This window comes from Strix uralensis, chromosome 6 (assembly GCF_047716275.1).
Source record: "Strix uralensis isolate ZFMK-TIS-50842 chromosome 6, bStrUra1, whole genome shotgun sequence".
NCBI lineage: Eukaryota > Metazoa > Chordata > Aves > Strigiformes > Strigidae > Strix > Strix uralensis.
The window spans coordinates 39961043-39981476 of record NC_133977.1 but is presented as its reverse complement, the minus strand read 5'-3'; the positions used below and the strand labels follow the sequence as shown (position 1 = coordinate 39981476).

The 20434-nt window shown below is 36.1% G+C and overlaps 1 protein-coding gene across 1 annotated transcript in view; it reads left to right on the top strand.

Annotated features, from left to right (window-relative positions):
* The window catches only part of LRP1B (LDL receptor related protein 1B), a 751404-nt gene that overhangs the window by 399594 nt on the left and 331376 nt on the right, over positions 1-20434 (top strand). Inside the window, exon 6 of the mRNA XM_074873779.1 lies at positions 6390-6552. Within this exon, the coding sequence (XP_074729880.1) occupies positions 6390-6552 (163 nt within the window). The remainder of the gene's footprint in view (positions 1-6389; positions 6553-20434) is intronic.

Sequence of the window (20434 nt, the reverse complement as noted above, 5' to 3'; positions counted from 1 at the left end):
GAGAAGGCTGATTTAATTCAAAGGAATTACATATTTGAGGATGAGTCATTTGAAAAAGATAGGTGGATATTTTTCATTTGATTTTTCATTTTTAAACATATGCAATAATTACTCAGGACACGGCTGTTAAAAGTTTAGACACCAGTGTGTCTATCGTATTGATTGGTGACATTTTTAATAAAAATCATATTTTGTAAATGGCATTGCAGACGTAATGATAGGAAATTGCTGTCAGTAGAAGGGGCACAGAAAAATGTCTTCCAGCTTAACTTTCCCAAGCCGAGGTGTCAGTATAAGGTTGTCTGGGATGCTAATTAGAAACATTACTGTCAGAAGAGAGGCACAGCAAAGGCAGTGCTTCTGCAAGATTTCGCACCCTGTCATTTATGCGTGTTTTATCTACTGTTTACCAGGTCTCACCATTACTGGCTATTTTGGAAAAAGAAAGGCTTGCTGCTGTTTGTCTTGTCTTTTTACTCAGATGGAGGTAAAAAGAAAACTTGTCTTTTTACTCAGAGGCAAAAAGCCTACCCCAAAGTTGCTTGCTGTTGTTCTTTGGAATAAAATTTGTTTGCTGCCTTATAAATACATAATTTTATCTCCTTTTTTTTTTTCAAAATAGATAGTAAACTAAGTGCCATGCCTGTCACTTTTATTATTTGTCTACCTTATACATTTCACAAAGCCTCACCTTCTAAAACCTCAGCTTTCAGTCAAAATCTTAAAGTGGCTTTCTAGTCGTGGAGTAAAATGCATAGATGTGGAAAAAAATACTCCCTGAAGATTGAGAAAACATAGGGAAAAGCAAAATGTCTTAAGTACGTAGTCCCATTTTTACTTATTATTTATATTATCTCATTTTTCATGGTATAGGCTTCCAGATTAATCGTAGGTTTTTACCTTTGTTTCTGTCTCACTCCTTTTGACTCAGCAGGAAGCAGGAGATGCTTCCTTAGTCAAGGAAGTGAAGCAAACTCTTACTTGGCGCTGGTTTATAAAAGCGAGCCCAGGAGGCAAACAGTTAGTGATATAAGTAACAGGTTGTAGAGGAAGGGGGTGTGAACATGCCTAGGAGATCTGCAGATCTCTTGTCCTGGCCTTTCGGGAAGGGGGCCCAGAAGGTGACTCTTCCTGGCATGAGGCAGTGGAGCAGCACTGCCTTGCACTCCTATATTGCACTACCGCTGGGGACTATACTGACATCTTCCATGTGTTAGGATGCTCATTACAGAAATGTTAAGCTCCTGAAAGTTTTATTACAGCGATCCTCCCTTGCTTCTGTGAAGCGTTTATTCCCCTAGCATATGGCCAACCGTCCAAACAACTGTTGCACAATTCTCAAACCCACCGTGCTTGTATAACAGAATAAATTAAACAAGGGACTCTTAGCAGACCTGACTACCTGTGACAATGCTCAGCTGCTTGCTGCATGGTGGAAAGATTTCTATAAAATAAACGCTTGATATTTTGCTGCAGTAGGAGTAGCAAACACGTCCCTCCCTGCAGCTGTGGTTTCAAGGCTGCGTTCAGGGGGAGGCAGGATACCTGCCCAGCCAGGCTCTTTTATTGAAGATAAAACCACCAATTTTAAACCACTTCCCCTTCTCTCATCTCCCCCAAGCAAGCCCAGAATACAGCATCAATTTCCTGTGTGGAAGTTTGGATGTTACATTCATTCAAAAGAAATGTGTATGGGTTATGGAAGAAAAATGAGTACTTTTTTTTTTACAGCTTTTTGGGTAAATCAAAATAACTCTTTCTTTAAGGTAACTTTTCCAGAGAAAACCAATTTTGTGACAAAATTAAAGATTATTTTTAAGCATTTCAAATATATGCATTAATTTTGGGAAAATGCAAGCAAGAAATCAATACTGCATTGCTATATATATACATCTATAGAGAAAAAAAGGTCCAAAACCATGCTCAAAGAGAAAGAATGAATCATGGTTCTAATTTCCCATATTAACTGTCACTTAAATTGTTGCACCTTGAGTCTTGAGTAGATTTTCAAGTCCTTTTAGGCAATCCTCATGGCAGCCGTGTTCAAAGCAAGGACAATTTTAAGCATGTAAAACAGTAGAAGCTAAATTCTTTCCCTTAAAATAGAGAAGAGTTGTCTATCTCTTTCATTATTAACCAGAAGCATATGGAGAGTGCAATGAGCATTTTTAATTTTAATTATATTTTGTCCAAAATCATTCCCCAGTTCACTCAAAAGTTTCTAAAAAAGACTCCCACTCCTATGAGTTCCACCAAGTAGTTTGCTTTGATTATTTCTCACATTAAAAACAAGGGATGCTTTTACTTAAGTGTATAAATGCAGAAAGCTTGCTAATTTTTCTGTTTCTAGTCTTGTTTCAACATCTGGAAAAAATTAAATCTGCTAACATAATATTGATTTTAATAGGCATTACGTGTGCTGAATCCTCAATTACAACAGTAGTATAAATACAAGAATGTGGTGCTGCTTTTCCCTCTCTTCTGTTAACTGAAGCTTTCTTGTGCGTCTTGATTTGAAATTGAAATAAATGTAGTAGTGTGTACAGTACAAGATATATCTCTGAAAATTACAGTGGAAGAAGACAGTCATTCAGTATGGCTCTGATTTTCATAATCTAAATTTTGGACATAAGACATATATTCCCAGTACCCTTTGAAGATTTAGCCACCCTCATATAAAAGTGCTATTTTTCTCTGAAGGTATAGTAATATTTGTGTGTTTAAAAAAATAGAAAAAGTATACCTCTATCCAAACTTTCTTCTAGTTCCCATGGTCTACATAACGTCATTAACTGGAGTAGAATTTAGACTATACTATGTCTTAACTATTCTTTATGAAGTCCTTAAGAGGAAATCCTAGTTTTTAGAAAGTAATAAAGGAAGGATGATCACATTTGGCAGAAATGCTCCAAGGAAACTGTTATTAATATAGGAAAAACCCTCAAAAATATATACAAGCTTGCTCAGAATAAATAGAAAGTGTCAGGGGAAGATATTTCTTTTTAGTGACTTCTGAAACTGTGTGAATGAAAGAAAAAAAGATTAATTACTTTAAAGATGGGAGTGGACTAGACATCTGCACATACTGAGTTTTAGTATATGAATCCAGAAATAGGCATGAAATGAATTCAGTTACTTCTTGAGTACAAGAAGCTATATATATTTTAAAAGTCCCCAGTGCAACCAAAACTTTATCGTTTACAGTGCATTCAACTTGTGTGATAACTGGAGAGCCATTCAAAGCAGCTTAATGCATAGCCGCTAGCAAAACCATAGAGATTAAAAGTTTGATTCATAAAAACTTCTATCTGCTAACCAAGTGGATTTTTCATGTAGAATATAATTTTATGGGGGACTGGACATGGACATTTCTTTATAAACTTCTTCTCTTATGAGAAAGTGGATGTGTCCAATTCACTGCAGAGTACGTGGTACAAAGAAGACAAAAACCAAACCAGATCAGTTTATCTAGGATACACAATGTGTTTGTGACTGTTAAATGCAAATGCTACTGTGGGTTGGATGTCCGGGTTAATTACTGGATTACAGTGATGTGCTGCCCCAGAAGGTCTCTTTTTGAGACAAGCGTTCTTTGCGTAGTGGGAGATCTGTCCTCCATTTCATGCAGTGGCCTTCTGAAGAAAAATGTGAATTAACGTGCTGCTTTTCCTGGAAATTCTATGATTAAGTCTTTAAGGTAGCATGCTTCGTAATGAACAGCTTTACAAGGAGTGCAGTCCTAATCATCCCAAGTCTCTGAAATAGCCTGTGCCGCTGGTCCCTCCCTGCCCTTCCCAGACACCTGCTGGGGAAGGGAAATCAGGTAAATAGGTGTTAACAGCTAACAATGCTTTCTGAAGTCTTTGACACAAAGGTTATGGTGTGAAATTGCTTCTGAATGTCTCACTTTCCTGGACTGCTGAGCCGACCTGTTTTAACTATTTGATGCAAATGCACCTTCAATTAATTATCCTTGTTTTCCATATAAAAAACCTGTTTAGTACAATTTCTTGTGATGTGTTAATGAATAACTGAGGAAAGAATAGAGCAAACATTTTATAAATGTGCGTATCGTTCTGTTAATAGATCTCACAATCTGGGTGTGACATGCCTTTTAGGTATGTATCACATTTACATAAAAATAGGTACTTTTCCCACAGGTTAACAAGAAAACAGCCCCCTCCTCCAGAGGGCTTGTTCCATTTCCACCACTTCCCAATGTATAGCAAACTTCCAAGAGCTCTCCCTGCAGGAATTTAATTGCTAGTTTCATTTCCACAAATATTTAAATATTTAAAATTGAATCCCTTTTGTAACTTTCATTCTTCATAAATATTTTCAGAAATGCTTCTCTTACATGGAAGCCTATGTCCAATTTTCAAAAGCCTCATTGAATCAGTGAGCCATAAACCTTCAATTCCATGAATTCAACTCCTGAAAATGGAAAGTAGACACATTGAAAATGTTTAATCTATTCCTGATTTCCAGAGAGACAGAGTTTTTCTGATTTTTTTGAAAACATGACCTATATTTTGTTTGGACAAGGAAGAAAAATCCTTTTCCTCCCTATTGTCTAAAATCTATTAGTGCTTGCATATGCCTCGTAGTGCATCTGACATTGGCCTCCTCTGGAGGTTGGAGCCTGGACTAAATGGAGCATTTCTTTATTCTGGCTCAGCAGATCTTTGTAATAGGAGCTATCAGAAGGGAAGAGGCATAATATTCGCTTTGAATTAAAAGGAAAATGAATAGCGGAAGGGGAGAAGTCTGAGATAGAAGAGACAGCGGTGAACTGTGTAATGGGATGGCTGAGATAGAATACAGCTGGTAGCTATTCCTGATATTTTATTGAGTAAATCTTGTTTATGTTACCTGCACTTTGAAGGACAACACATGAGTCTCCATATCTGTTTTAAGTATTTAGCAAATGCATGACCCGTAAGCTGTCAGTTATTGTCAGAAACTTAATGACTACAGTTTTTTCTTGAATTGAGTTTATTTTATATTCTACCAGTGGGGCAGGTATGTGATGGTAGCAACACAGTCTTTTTGGAGTGTGGAAAAAACTCCTAAAAATTCAACTTCGGAAGGGTGATAGAAATACAGAAAACTGAAAGTAACCAAAAATAAGCTACTATGTGAAAGGCTATTTTATCACATCTGGCTTCTCTCATCATGAAAGAATTTCAACTTATGTTATCAGTATTTTGGAACCACTGTAATATGATGAATTTATATATTTTTAAAATAAAAAATCATTTATATTTAACATTGGAAACATTTAACAGGAAATATTGTTATAGTAATTGAGTTATTCTTAATTTAAAAATAACTAATTCTATCTAACAGAGTAGTATCAATACAGTACTGTCAGAAAGAATAGGAAGTAAAGATATTTTAGTTAAATTAAACCGATAAAGTTATGTTCTTTGTGCTTCTCTATATTTCTGCCTACTTTAACAGTAAGACATGGACATATGGACAGGTAGGTTGACTTACAAGAAAAATGCAGGATTTAGAACACATTTACAAAAAGTGGTTCCAGGATCCCACAAGAAAAAGAACCGACTGATTTAAACAGTTATGTTAGGTATCTGTGAAGCTACTTTAGCATCCTGAGATGGAGAACTCCCAGTGTCATTGTTAAGAAACGTCTCTATATAAATATCACATAGACAGTTACTTTAAAGCTTCTTATTGTGACAGTTGAATCGGAAATCTGGCAGCATCCAGATTTCTCAGAACTACAAAAAAAAAGTAATTTAAATGAAAATGAATGCATGCACACGTATGTCTGCGATTACACAGAGTGGTTATAGACATGCATATTTACACAAATGTTTTTTGAATTTCTGTGAAGTATTTATTATCTGGTTTTAGTCCCTTTCAAACATAACTAATAAACTTTTATAAACTTTATCCATGTGACATCCCCACGGTGTAACAGACATCCTAGCACACTAACTTCAGAGTTGGAGTAGCTTCAGAGGCTGCCTTCCCACTGCCATCTGCTATCGTCAGCGTTTCGGACCTCCGTTTCACAGACACACCATCATTCAGTGATGTTGCTTCTGAATATTCTATAAAAAAAATCATAATGACAAACTTTAAAATATTTAAGAGAACTACAAACAAATGCGCATCTTTGATGCCCTTCAAGTTGCAATCAGTCGTTTGTACTTAAAAAGGAATATTTATCTCCAACCAATATTTGTGTGTTGAGAATTGGATTCCTTATTATATACCATATAATACATGTAAAAAAAAGCTTGAGCTCTTTAACTGAGTAGAGCATCTGCTTGGTGAAGCAGCTAGAAGTTCAGGTACATGTATTACCATTGCACTTCTGAGCCTTTTTTTTTTTTTTTTTTTTTTTCTTTTTTTGGCAGATATACAGCAAATAGCAATCGACTGGATCACTGGAAATTTTTACTTTGTGGATCATGTCAGTGACAGGATCTTCGTTTGCAACCAGAATGGATCAGTGTGCATTACCCTCATCGAGCTGGATCTTAATAACCCTAAGGCCATAGCTCTTGATCCAACATCAGGGTAAGATTGTTTATCTGCAGTAGGATTTATTCTATATGATGTGTGCTTGTTTGTGACTGCGTATAGTATATCTGTTTCATTCAGGTGTTTGAAAAACTATGTTGCCAATGCTGTATTGAGTTACTTGCATAGTTGCTATAAAAAACCCAGTAACATGGAATGAACTTGTAGCAAGTAGTTAACTATATTAATTGCCTTGTAACTTCTCAAAATGGAATCACAAATGAAAAAGCAATTTTATCCCTACTTGTCATAAGATCTTCTTCAGCCTCTGTTTTTCTGTTTTTCCTTTTTCTCAAAAGGAACTTTTGAGGGTTTTTTATACTGTATCCCTCAGTTGCAGGAATATTGGAAATGGCTTTAACAAGTTTAATTACATAAAAAAGTTGAAGAATTTTTACTCTGCTTTAGAGACTTGGCTATAATGGTAAAATTACATTGTGTTTACTTTTCTCTTCCATAGATACATTCAGTGTCATTTGGGAATAAAGCCTTGCTTAAAACACAGGGTACTAAAAGTCTTCCATTCTATAACAGCCACCAGCTGGGAAAAGTTTTCAAGCAAATGATGAAGTAAAAGCATAACTGAATAGGAGTAGGATCAAGTTAATTTAAAAACTAAATTTTGGTGAGGATTTTAGAACAGGGATTTTATCTTGGTTTTATTAATCCATAAGTAGTTTAGACCGAAATGCCTTGTGGAATATGTCCTAAACTGCCATAAGCCCCTTCTCAATAAATACAAAAATATTTACTGTAGAACAGCTTGTCATCCATATGTGGACTTTTGTCACTCTTTATTTAAAGCCTGATTGAATATTAAGATGCATTATCACAATGGCTTTAATTCTGACAAGAACAGCTTGCATGTAAAGTTTACAAAGAAGTTTTGTAATGTAATTCTTGAATATAGCTGTATTTCTATCTGCAGCAGATGGTAAGCTTGACTTGATCCGACTGCATGGTTGTTTTAAAAGAAAAATAAAAATTCATGGATAAATTGATTTTCTGCAAGTTCTGATCTGAAAGAACTTGAAGCTTTCAAATTTGCCAACAGTGGCCTTTTTTCTATACATTGGGTTGTATATTCTTAGCTGGATTTACTAGATGAATCCAAAGCTTGTCATTAGCTAATCTTATCTGTCAGGGATGTAGAAACTGTACCCAACCCTTTGATTCTGTGAGGAGGGATGGATGGGAAAAAGAGAGACTGTTTTTCCTTTGTTTCTTATCTGCTAGCTACAAACCATTCTTATTCAGATAGTTGCCTTTTTCAGTGCCATATACAAGAGTAATAGTGTCTGTTTTAGTGCAGATGTAAGTGCTGGCCTGTAGGAAAGACCAGAAGTGATTATGATATTTCACAGCATGATTCTTCATATAACAATACCAATTTATTTCATGATGGACACACTGGGTGTAAAATTTTCTCAGAATACATATTTTACATTTCACCAGTTTCTTCTTTACTGGTTTTAGCAGTTTTATTAATTATCTATCATATGTTGTTCTGTTAATCGGGTATCTAACATACATTTTAACTGAAAAGCCCCAACTTATATATTAGTTCTTTTTATTTGTTACTGGATTTGGGTATAGAATGCAAACAGATAATCAAAAAGCATTCTGGCTACTTAAAAATGTTTAATTCCTTTTTTTTTTTTGGTCCTTTTTGCTTTCTTTTTACTCTTTCATGCTGATAACTGTTGAGACATATTTCTGTGTCGGAGTATTAGCATGATATTGCTGTCTGTGTAACTTGCTGGTTTTATTTTATTTAAAGAATCACAAAAACATCCATACTAATGTTGCAAGTTGAGCAATGAATGAGTTGCATAAAAGTGTGTGCTCAATAGCTTCTTTATACACTGTAAGCATATGATTATAAATCATATTTTTGGTGGGTTTTTTTTGGTATTCAAATATGATATCCAGGCTGTTCTGGGTGGTTTTATCTCCTGTAAGAATTAAATATTAAGGTATTAAATGTAATTAATTGTAAGATACTTGCTCCTGTAACACGTATTGCTATTATGTTATGTTCACGGGCCCCAGCGTTCTTCTACAAGCTGGAGGTACTCTTGCCCAGAGAAGATCATTTCCTATCCTAAGGCATTCAGAGCTTGATCACAAGTCTATGATAAACCTCCTGTAGAAGCACGGGGTCAAGCCCTGCTGTTCTTATGTGTTTACGTCTATGCTGTTATGCATTTAGTTGTTTCATGAACCAGAAATTCTGCATTTATCAGTAAAACAACTAAAGCACCAGTGGAAAAGTTCTTAATTCCGAATGGTTCCCCTTGCTGTGCTCAAGAATATATTTTGAGTGTGAGTAATTTTACATCTCTGTGCCTGTGAGATTTGTTAGGTGTTTAGTGGTGATGGTTTTATATACTCTTCTATGAGCTTACAATGGAACGTGAGCTGCTAAGCTTATTTCATATCATACAATGAATGAAAGAACTTTTGTTATTCTTCTAAAACCAAACTATAAATTGAGAGAGGAAAGATTCTGCTGTTTAACAAGCAACTTTGTTATGTTTCTAATCTAAGCATGTTACTTTGGTTTAGGATTTCAGCACTTTTATCAATCTGAACTGTGTTTCATTTCTTGGTTATTCCAGACTATGTCTAATGGATGCCCACCTGAATAATTTTCCCCTGTCCCAAGCAATGAACTAATAATTTACCCAGTTAGAGGTTTTGCAGTACTAATACTCACCTGCTATGTCAACTGATTTTTAGTTACCTGTAGCACAGTGTAAGTATCAGCCCTGTGTTAAGGGAGGCCATTACCAGAGGGAACGGCTGTGCCTCCACTGATGACTGCGAGTACTTCAGAGTGCAGACTTGCCAGCGAAACATGAAAAAGCTAGAAAATGCTAATAGGAATGAGAAACAGAGAGGGAGAATAAATTGTTTTGCAATAATATATTATCTATCAAATGCCTTTGAAGTAAGATGTTTGGCTCCATATGTCTGCAGTTCACAGATTTGATAGATTTTAATATGGGACTTTTCTTCAGTGGTCAAGAAACAGAAGCTATTACTTTAACTGGACTCTGAAATTGCTGTAAATTTGATGATGGTGCTGATGACTGTCACATGAAACAAACAGAAGCCGAGTTTGAATGATTTTATCTCTAGCTACAGTCTTCAGTGGAGGTCTGCTGTATTCATGGGGAATGGCTTTTTTAAAGGATTCCAGCTAGTTTGGCAATCAGTGTGCATATTCATGAGCCTTTGATCACCGTTCATATATGATAGGGAAGGTAACACATTTAAAACTCACAAGAGGATAGATGAAATTAGGTTCTCTCCCAGCTCTGCAACAAACCAGCTAAATGTCTATAGACAAAGATTTCTTTTTTTTTTTTTTTTTTTTTTAATGACACTGCACCCCCTTATATTGAATAGGGAGCATAAAATGCATATTGTTTCAGTTATCTGGTATTCGGATGTGTTCAGGAACATTAGGAATTACTATTGTAGAATGCACTGCTAACTGTGTACATCTACATATGTATACTGTAAGTATGTATACTTAATTACCTCCACTGTTCAAGGTAAATTGTTGTCTTTCTCTGCACCACAATGGCAACAGAGAATGTATAATGACATTTTACAAAGGGAAAATGCATTGGAGTAGGGAGATAGTGCAGTTCCCTCCCAACAGAAGCACTTGAAATGTTCAGTCCTGATTGTACTGCTTAGACATCTACCATACATGGAGTAATATAGATATCAGTGTCTTAATTTCTCCTCAGACCCATTTTCCAGTTTCTTTGGGAATGCCAAGAAAAGGGAAAAGGCAGGAATAGCAGATAGGGCTATTGGCTCAGGGCTACTCCTGGTTCCAGAAATGTGCAACTCGGATGCTATTTGGGATACTGATCTTAATTATCTTCTATATTTCATAGGCTTATGGGATAAGATGAATTTTAAGGAGAGCTTTTGAAATGCAGAGGGTATTGATCTAGCACCCACTTGCAAAACTGTTCCAAACATAAGGAGATGTGTAGAGAAAGGGCGCGTCTGGTGAGATCACAAAGAGGATGTGCAGAGCAAAGCTGGCGTGTGGGAGGATGCGCGGAGCAGTGTAGAGAAGTACTGGGAGTGAGGAAATGGGTTAGACCTCCTACATGAATCACTAAAGGCAAGGCGTGCTGGAGGGGGAGAAGAGGGGAGGGGAGAGAAGAATTGAAGAGGATGCCCAGTTAGAGGCTGAAGTCATCGAAACTTGTAACTACATGGTAACAATGGGGAGAAAAAACTCACTGCTAAAGACATTTGTAGAAGGAGCAAGCTCACACTTTAATACTGCAACAGTGTTTGTCATGTAAATATTTGAATAAATCTTTTAATCGGCTTTTCCTTCTGTTATGTTGTAGAAATAAAAACCCCCACAAATTCTGCTTATTTCTTTCACACATTATTTGTAAATGCATACAGGAAGAGATTGTGATATGCTGATGTTAGAAGAACAATATCTATTAATGTGTTATGGTGTTATGTACTATTTCTTGGTAATATTAATAAGTCATGGAAAAAATCCCAACAACTGCATAACAGCAAAAAAAAATTTATTCTGTTGCATTTTAAGTCTGCCAGAGCAATCAGTTGATACCTTTCTGATCCACAAAGGTGAGCAAGGGAAACAAGGGAAGAATTAATAACATTTTTCCCCTTTCTCATCTCAGAAATTTGTTCTGAGGAAAAAATATAAAAATATTATTCCATTAACTTCCTCTTCCATTCTAAGGATTCTAAGCACAGATTCTTCTGTAGCTAAAATCAAAGCTGCAGTGTGAAAATAATAATAATAAAAATTAAAAGTACATAATTATATTTTTGAAACGCAGTAAGGAAATTTCCTTCAGTCTAAAATTTCAGAAAATAGGAGAAAGCAAGGGGTAAGATGACATTTTGAAATACAGCCATCTGTATAAGGCCAGTGTTGAGCAGCATCTTTAAAATACAATATTTAAGAGAAGATCTAGAAAAATCACAATAAATAGTTGTTTCTGCCTTTTAAAGCTTTTCTTTTTACTTGTAAATTTATTCAACTTCTGAAATAATTCCAATAAGCAGAAGAGGAAGAAGTTGTGAACCCTGTTATCGTCCAGAGCGATTAGCTGCTGTTGCGTGTATTCTTACTCAAGCTGTGCGTGATTATCCTCCCAGGATGTTTGTGTTTATTGGACAGATCGAAATGTAATGTAAGGTCCACTGAGCAGTTCACACTAAAAAGCCAAGGGAATGGGGAAGGCTTTACACATCATTGAATCAAAAGTTTTCCTTGCTAGAGAGCTATGCACAGGAGATAGTGCCTGGAGTATGGAAAAGCCAGGCCAGAGGATGGAAAACAACCCTTAGGAGGTCAAAGAGATTTTATTTTTTATTTTTTTTTTTTTTTTTTTTTTTTCCCTGTGAAGATATAAATAGAATGAGTTTTGGGCTGACAATTCAACCTGTTTGGCAACATGGGAAGACTTGTAAGCCAGTAAGAGCTATCCTACTTGGTGGGATCTTAGGAAAAAAGCTAAGAGAAACTTTTGGGTGAAGTCTTTGATGGAGCGTCTGACTAGACAGAGCCTGAGGCCAACCCTGAAAACCTGTATTATGAAACCCACAATAGCCAGAATAGAGCAAGTCAGCTGATGAGGAAGTGGAGAGAGACCTTTCTGAATCAAATTTACTGAAAGTTACTTATTTTTTCTTCTTTTCTGTACCCATATCTTGCAAGAAACCCCAAATCATAACTGTGCTATCTTTTAGACCCAATGAAGAGACTTTGCATTTACCTTCTATTTGCCTTGAGTTAAGCACGATATAAGGTAAATGGATGGGTAACAAACCACACGTGCAGAGTAAAGCAGGGTCCTGGGCTGCTCCAGGAGGCATTTGGCTTTCCTGCAGATCCCCTTCCCCATTCAGAGGGTGAGAGAGCAGGTGCCGCTCTGGGACCCGATGAGGAGGAGACTGAGTGGCACTGCCGGCACTTGGCACATAGCCACCTTGGTCAGAGTATTAACAGTATCTTTATTTTAAACTCCTAGTTGGTTTTTTTGGGGCTTTGTTTTTTAATTAGAAACTGTTTGATTTGAGTACTTTCTCCCGTGTAGCCTGACTAGTTGTCCTGGGTCCCTGTGTCGAGGCCGTGAGAGGCATGGCCCTTTGCTTCATGCCTCTTCTTAGACACTGGCTGGAGACAGCCTGATGCCCAAGGGGTTGCTTGGGTAGGCAGAGAGAAATAAAAAAGTCTTCTCTCTGACCTGGCAGAATGCCCTGACAGTGCGATAAATGGCAATTGGATTTTGAGTGATTTCTTGAACAAGGAAAAGGGAAAGTCAAGGAATTTGCTATCAGTGAGGAGATCAAGTCTCTCACAGGGGCGGAAGAGAGCAGGAATGCAAAAAGCAGGGGAGGTCAAACCAGTATATGTTTTTCTTTATTTGCTTCATTGTTATTTAGACAAGGGAGCCTTTCAGGGTAAAAATAAAATATCTACACTTACTGTCTGCTGCCTTTTTTATTCTCTCTGTACTGTCTTGTCTCTGAGCTTTTATAGCAGTCACAAGGCTTGGGAGAGATCTTTGAGTCTTAAATTTTATTTTTTTTCCCTCTCAGCTTAGTCACCATTTTCCGCTGATCAAAGAGGAGTGTTATAATCATTAAAGCTCACTTTTAAACAGCAAAATCATTAGTATTTTAATAACATGCCATTATTAAAAGAGCTCACTTCCTTTTCTTGTCACCAAGCAGTTTCAAAGAGCTGTAAGATACATATAAGACACACTAACTTCTAGAAAGTTTTAAAGGTGACCTGAAAAAGAATCTTCTTCATAAAAAAATTAAAAAGACCACACACAAAAAACTAAAAAAAATTGTAATAACTAATCATAATATGAAAATTTTCATTAATAATTCAGATTTTGTTATTCATCCTCCCCTCCATAACCTCTTTATGGCTGTGAACAGTTGGAAATGGTATAATAGTGGAGCCAAAACAACTGAGAGGAGAAAAGATACTTAATCAGACCCAAAAAATTTTGAAAAATCATATTTACCTTTGTTGTCATCTATTTAGCTCAAATGCTTGATAAACATTTAGGAAAAAAGATTTTTTTTTTTTGTCTGATCTCAGGTTTTCAGAAAACTGTTTCCAGTTCTGTGCTATTCCTTCTTTTAATTCTAGTTGTTGCTAACTAAACTGAGCCATAAAACTCTGTCACCTTCACATTTCCCCCTGGACCTAATCTCCTTTGAAACTTTGTTTCTTACGCAGCAGTACAGATCTGCTCACTAGGAAACCTTGCTGCTGCTGCTGATCTTGATACCGAAAAGGAACTAGGGGTAACTTCATCTGATCTCTTTCCCAAAATAACATGATACGAGGTTGCATCCATCTACAATCGAAAAATAGAAGAGATAATGGTTTTTTCTTCAATAAACTAAAAAAAAAAAAAAAGGATTTATGAACATAGAAAGATCTGAGCTTGTATGAAAAAGCTAATACAGCTGAGAAGTATTCACAGTCACTGACAAAACTGAAGGCATCAAAATATCAAGCGTGCTACCTAACTGCATTAAAAGGGAATTCATTAACAACATCAGGTTATAGATTTGGATCAAAGTGACTACTATAATCAAGATAGTAAAAACAGAATAAGCTTGAACAGGTTTGGTACGTGCATGTTTTCAAGGAATTATGTGAGATCATTTGCTATTGTGCATTCCTTTTTATTAATCAAATATTACTGAAATAATTGAAGACTACAATTAATATCAAATATTTTGTATATACTTGAAGATGTACTGTACTCACTACCCAAAACAAGTTCCATTCAAAGAAAAAACAGGTACTAATAGCAATGATAATCTGTGAGTGATAAAGAATATATTTTTCCAGTGATCATAAAACTCTGTGAAAGAGTTGGCAAAGTGAACACTGGCAGTGTTATTAGAATAGCTTACTGATTTTCTGAGCCATGGTATTACCTAAGAATACGTACCACTGTTTGGAGAATAAAAAGCAACTAGTTTAAATCTGTTGCAACATGAACTTCAGTAAGATTTTTTCTTATGCAGCATGTGTCTGGTAATGGATTTCATAGCTATGTTGCTGTGATTAGAAACAATATTTGAATAGTGTAAATAATTATGGAAAAATTCAGTGGGAATACAAAATAGTTATAGTTTGTAAAAAAAAAAATCAGAAAAATGAAATAGCTTATAAGTCAGTAAAACTTTTTTCAAAAGTTGACTTTCAGCTCGTTGGTCCAGAGGACATAGAATGCAGCGTCACACCTCTCACTTGGCTCAGGTTCTCCTGAACCCACTGAAGAACTCAGCTGTCATCTGACTACAGCATCCTCATTACCCAAACCTGCTTTTTTTATGGCGTGTCCCCGGTGCTTTTGGTTACCAGGCATTTGAACCATCGCAACAAAGCAGGCTGAACACATGAACAGCAACAACACTAATAAAACTCCATGAGTTTGATTGCTTGGGGCAGTTCACAGCGGATGCAACACATGTCCTCTCACTTTTTTTTTTGAACTTTGTAATTAGTGTAGTTACTGTTATGCCTGTCCTCAGATCCTTGTCCTTCAGTCCTCAGCTAATTAAGCTTCTGATCAAAACACTCGTCTTTTACTGAAATTACTATGAATCCATGAATTAGAATTTGTTATTTGTGAAGGAGATGGAAAATGGGCTTGTTATTCTGCCTAGTATGGAAGTCTTGAAGTACTTTTATTTTTCTTAATAACCGAAATGTCCAGGCAAAAGCTACATGATTTAAATCACCTTACCAATGATTTTCTTCAAGATGAAAGCAATTAAGCTACAGAGAATTGAGGCCACTTTGTTTCTGAATGAGAATATAAATGGGAGTTTAGGGCTCTATAATGCATGTACATTATGTTCATGTCCATCTGAATTCTCCTTTTATTTTTTTTTATTACCTGATTGTCTTATTATCTAACCAGCTTCTGTAAGGTCATTTATGTTGAAGATAAGTTCTGATATGAATTAGAGCACTGGAGTGGAAGCACAGAAAAATACCTTAAAAAAATAAATGTTTAGGACCCATCTTTTTTCAATTTGTACTTGCATTATCATAGACTTAGAGAGAGAGTGTGTGTGTGTATGTGTATGTTGGTATATATATTTAGAGAGAGGGAGAGAGAGACTTTCAAGTTTTTTCTATAAAATGAACAAAATTAAATTAATCCAAAAAGTTCATATGTTTAACACAGATACTGTATTATGTTATGAAGTTCCCCAAACCTTTTTTCTAGTGATGACCACACATTTCTTGTGTTGTTTTTACACCAGACTTTTTATTGTAGCAGCACAAAATCGTGTAAACCATAGGTTTTCTAATAAGCTGTTGTCATGCGCATATATATGTATATATTTGTGTGTATATATGCAAGGTTTGAAGTATGAAAACATTGGCATTACTCATCTTCTGAATTAACCAGAACCACTCAAACTTGCAAAAATTATGAAAACCATTCAGTTAATTCATCAGCAGTATGATGATATCATCCTGATAAGAAACTGCTGTTCTCTTGGGGCTGCTTACATGGACAGTTAGTTTTTTGTATTGTTTTTCCAAAATTTGTTTTCCTGAGGTTTCTTGCATGTCAGGGCCCTCATTGCTATGCTCAGCAGTGTGAACATGCCTTCCTGGAGCTCAGCTGACATGTGTGGTGGAAGATATAGAAAAGCTAGAGAAAATCTAGAGGTACTAATAAGAAATAAAAGATGTAAAAAAACACAGCCTGTGCAAAACTTGTGGGAATCATGGTAGTCTAGAAAAGAGAATGTTGAGAAAACCCATAACTATTTTCTATAAAAGACTGGTTAAATAGAAAGGTGGTTTATTATTCTCCTTGTTAAAAAAAAGGATGTGAAAAAAAAATTAATTAGCAGAGACTGATAGATACAGGAAAAATCTTACAAACAAGGCTGAGGAGATGTTAGCATATGATCTATGTAAAAGTTGTGAACTCCGTCATTAGGGACACTTAGGACTATGTCTGTCTGGCAGGGATATTCCAGCTGTATGTTACCCTTCCTCAGCACAGGAGGCTGTATATGTGTATGTCTCTGCAAGCACACAATGTCAAAGAATGGGATACTAGAAGAATAAATGTATATACTAACATTTTCATGTTGCTATTTTAAAAGTACAGCTGAAACATCACCAAAATTTGTTTTGCTTCCCCACCTGAAGGGCTTGAAAAGTTTTTAAGCAAGAAGGGTCAAAAATAAAATTTTAGTGTTTAGGGTTTTTTTTCCTTTTCTTTTCAAGGGGGTAGGATTTACTGGAAATGAAACTGAAAACTGGGTGTAAAAGGATTTTGATACCAAAATTTAAAAAGTCTAATGGAACATCTGCAAAAGTTCCTGCCCACAAGCAGCATCCTTCCCTTTCAAGAATTGCCTTGATTTTAACAGAAACTGCAATCCAATTGTAAGTTTAAAAGTCATATTTAGTTTTGCATCCATAAAGCAGTAGGAGCAGCTTTCTCCTGTTGTGGTTGAAAAGGCTAATTACTGCGTTGGGTAGAAGGTTGTGGACATTGTGGGTGATGAGAGCTTTTCTTTAAAGATGAGCGTTTCCAAGTTACTAACAGAATTTCTCTTTCTCCTGTTTGATCAGTTATGTAGCTGTTAAATAAGATGTCTAAAGTTGTCTATCAAAATACAGAACTATTCAACCCGCAGTGGAAGGAGAATCAATTACTGCTTTACCATATTGAAAACTGTAGAAAAATAACTGAAAGTAGGGGACCGCTTACTTTCTTTAGTTTTCTAAATGAATATGCTCTACTGCTAGAAATTTTTTTTAACTTTGCTTGGTCATTACCACTTAGCTTGAGCTAGTTAATTCATTCTCAGAGATAACACACACACACACACACACACAAAACCACATGAACACACACACAAAGAAATCTGGTCCGAGTTTGCAGTTGGCCTCAGGATTAGCGTTTCTAAACTACAGAATTTATGGGTTTGGACAGTGTCCAGACTGGCACTTGAAAACATGTTTACATTTAATCAATGGGTAATTAGCTCATAGCATAGATAAGTCTAGAAGAAGGCCATCAAGAAAAAAAGTGGTCTCATTGACTCTGCTTCAACTCGATTTAGATCATTTTTATTCATTAGGATTTGACAGCAAATCTACAAACCCCAAACCAAAATACTCAGGGATTTGTATTTAACAGATTTTAAATGAGAATATTACATTAATAGTAGGATATTTGAAACTCACTGCCTTTTTTACCTGCTGAAAAATAGCCCCTTACAATCTTAGTTTTGTAAGTTTTACAAACACACAATTTTACTTATAGACATAAAAATTGTACAGCACCACCTCTTGGCTGATTTTATCCAGCAGAACAATAATACATGGTACTTTCTGCTGGCACCGCTCATTTGTCTGAGCATAAGGAAAGGAGAATCAGCAAACTGCATTTCCAGCAGGGATAACACTGACTTCAGCAGCAAATCAGACCTCTAACCAAAATATTTAAATTGGAAAAGAAATTGGTTTAGTACACCATGCCAAGCTCTTGTTTGTATTGCTGAGTGTTTGACATGGTTTACTGATGTGAAAGTGTTACATCTTCTAAAAGTTCAAGGATTTTTTTTGTTTGTTTTTTTTTTTATGTATTCATCTCTCTGTTAAATTACTGTTTTATTTGTCACATAGAGTTTTCTGAACGTAGTAATATTTTAGTATATCGTAATAGGTTTGTGTATGCAGCTTACATTTTAAAAATTGATATATATTCTAACATTTTCAAAAGTGAAATCTCAATATTGGCACTTAAATGCATGTTTAAACATTCAAAATACTGGCAGCTTTATTTTGAAAGATTTGAATGCCTACAGGTCATACCCAATTCAGTTAACAGCTGAGACTGTTTGGAGTTGTTTAAGTTAGGCTGCTTATATAGCATGTGTGTCTCTGTGTGATGTACACATAAATACACATGCACAGACGTTTGTTTCTGTTACTACAGCTGGCTTGCACATTGTAGACCATAGTGACTCTCTGGCTTAGTGAGGCTTTCCTCATTTGTTGTCTCTTTTGGTAGGAAGGACATGAATGAGGTAGGGATAGTGTGAAGAGTAAGTATGTTTTTCTTGGGAAAGAAAACTGAATTGTATTTAGAATTTTGTCCAAGGTCTTAGGAGAGGATTCCTGTCTGTTGCTAGTGAATTATTTTAGCCAAATGTTCTACAAGACACTACTGCTTATGTATTTTACATTATTTGAATAGCCATCGTGAGCCACCTCTGTCCCTGTTATGCAAAAGTTTTGACTGTGTTCAACCATCTATGATTTGGAATAAGGTTTTGAAAATACAGTGTCTCAGTGTCAAAGGCAAAATCAGGCTGTGCAGTATCAGGCTCAACATATTTTAAGTTGAGCAGTCATAATTAGTGGGTAGGTTTGAAATTCTGGGTTTAAGTTTTATGGGAAATTACTTCATTTAAGCTTGGGAGGATTTTGTGAGGAAGAATTCATTAATACATAGGAAGCAGCAGGAGACAATGGTGTGAACGCTGGGAAAGTGCCCATTTGGAAATGAACAGCTTTGTATTCAGAGCAGAATTTGAAGAAAATATATTTCTGTTGAAGGGCACAAGGCATAACATAATGTAAGAAAGCAATAGTCACTCTTCAGGGCATGAGGCAGGGTGTTTTGAAATAAATAAGCATGGATGTCATCAAAGAATTTTGGTTGGTCATATCATGAGACAATTTAAGACAACACAGGAATTGTAATACCTGGTGACATTTGAATGCTTGAATTTGTGCTTGTAACATTTTTGATGCAAGGTTTTTTCTTACTTATCCCACAGAGTGGAGATAAGTTACATAAATCTACACCAGCTCTGCCTTTTCCTGTTTATGTGGAAAAAGAATAGAGATTAGAATTAGAGGTTGAGGGGTCAGCTATTTTATCACCTTGTTTGAAGACAGAACAAACTAACCCTTAACACTCCTAGAGGAGGTTTTGTCTAGCATTTCCATAATATTCAGAGTAGTGATGCCGTAAAACTCTGTGTTCCTTGCCTCTTACAACTTAAGGTTATTGCCATTAATTATGCTGCAAGCTGACATAAAGAATTTATTTCCCTCCTCTTGCAGTGACTTTTTAGGTACTCCAGGACAACTAACAGATCTTCTTTTAATCTAGACTGAGAAAACTCACCTCCTGCAATATCCTTCCTTATATTCCCCACCACCAGTACCTCCTTCATCCAAACTCCTGATTACTTAGTGGCTGTGCTTTGTATAGTCTCCATTTCCTAGGAAGCAAAGGGAAGTAGGAAAGTTTGTTTGTTTCCTGTTGTAAACGCTTCAGTATAATACTTGCTATTTTTCTGGAGTTTTTCCTTAGCACTGTGATATAACTGATTTGGAGCTATATTCTGGGTTAGGTGTTACCTTGATAGAAGTGATTTAGTCATTCTGATTTCCCTCTTGCAGTTACATTTTTGCTCTCGTTCTTTCTGCGCCCTTGCAGCTGTCACTCGCTCAACTGAGGGAAGTCAACAGAGAGCAGTTTGTGTCACCAGACTCTAAACCAGACCTGTAAAAGAATCCAAAATAAACCAAAACCCAGTTTTGAAACGGTGCTCGAACATGGTCACAGCAGGAAGTGACTTAGCAAAACAAAGTGGGTAAGCATCTGCCAGAGAAGATGCAGTGGGCTCAGTGTGAGAGTAACACCAACTCAAGCTATATCTGCTGCTGTCAAGAGAAAACTAACAGGACTGGGACCTTTATGTTTACTTTGAGATCCTCCCACCCTTTAGATCCTTTCCTGAAGCCCTCTTACTG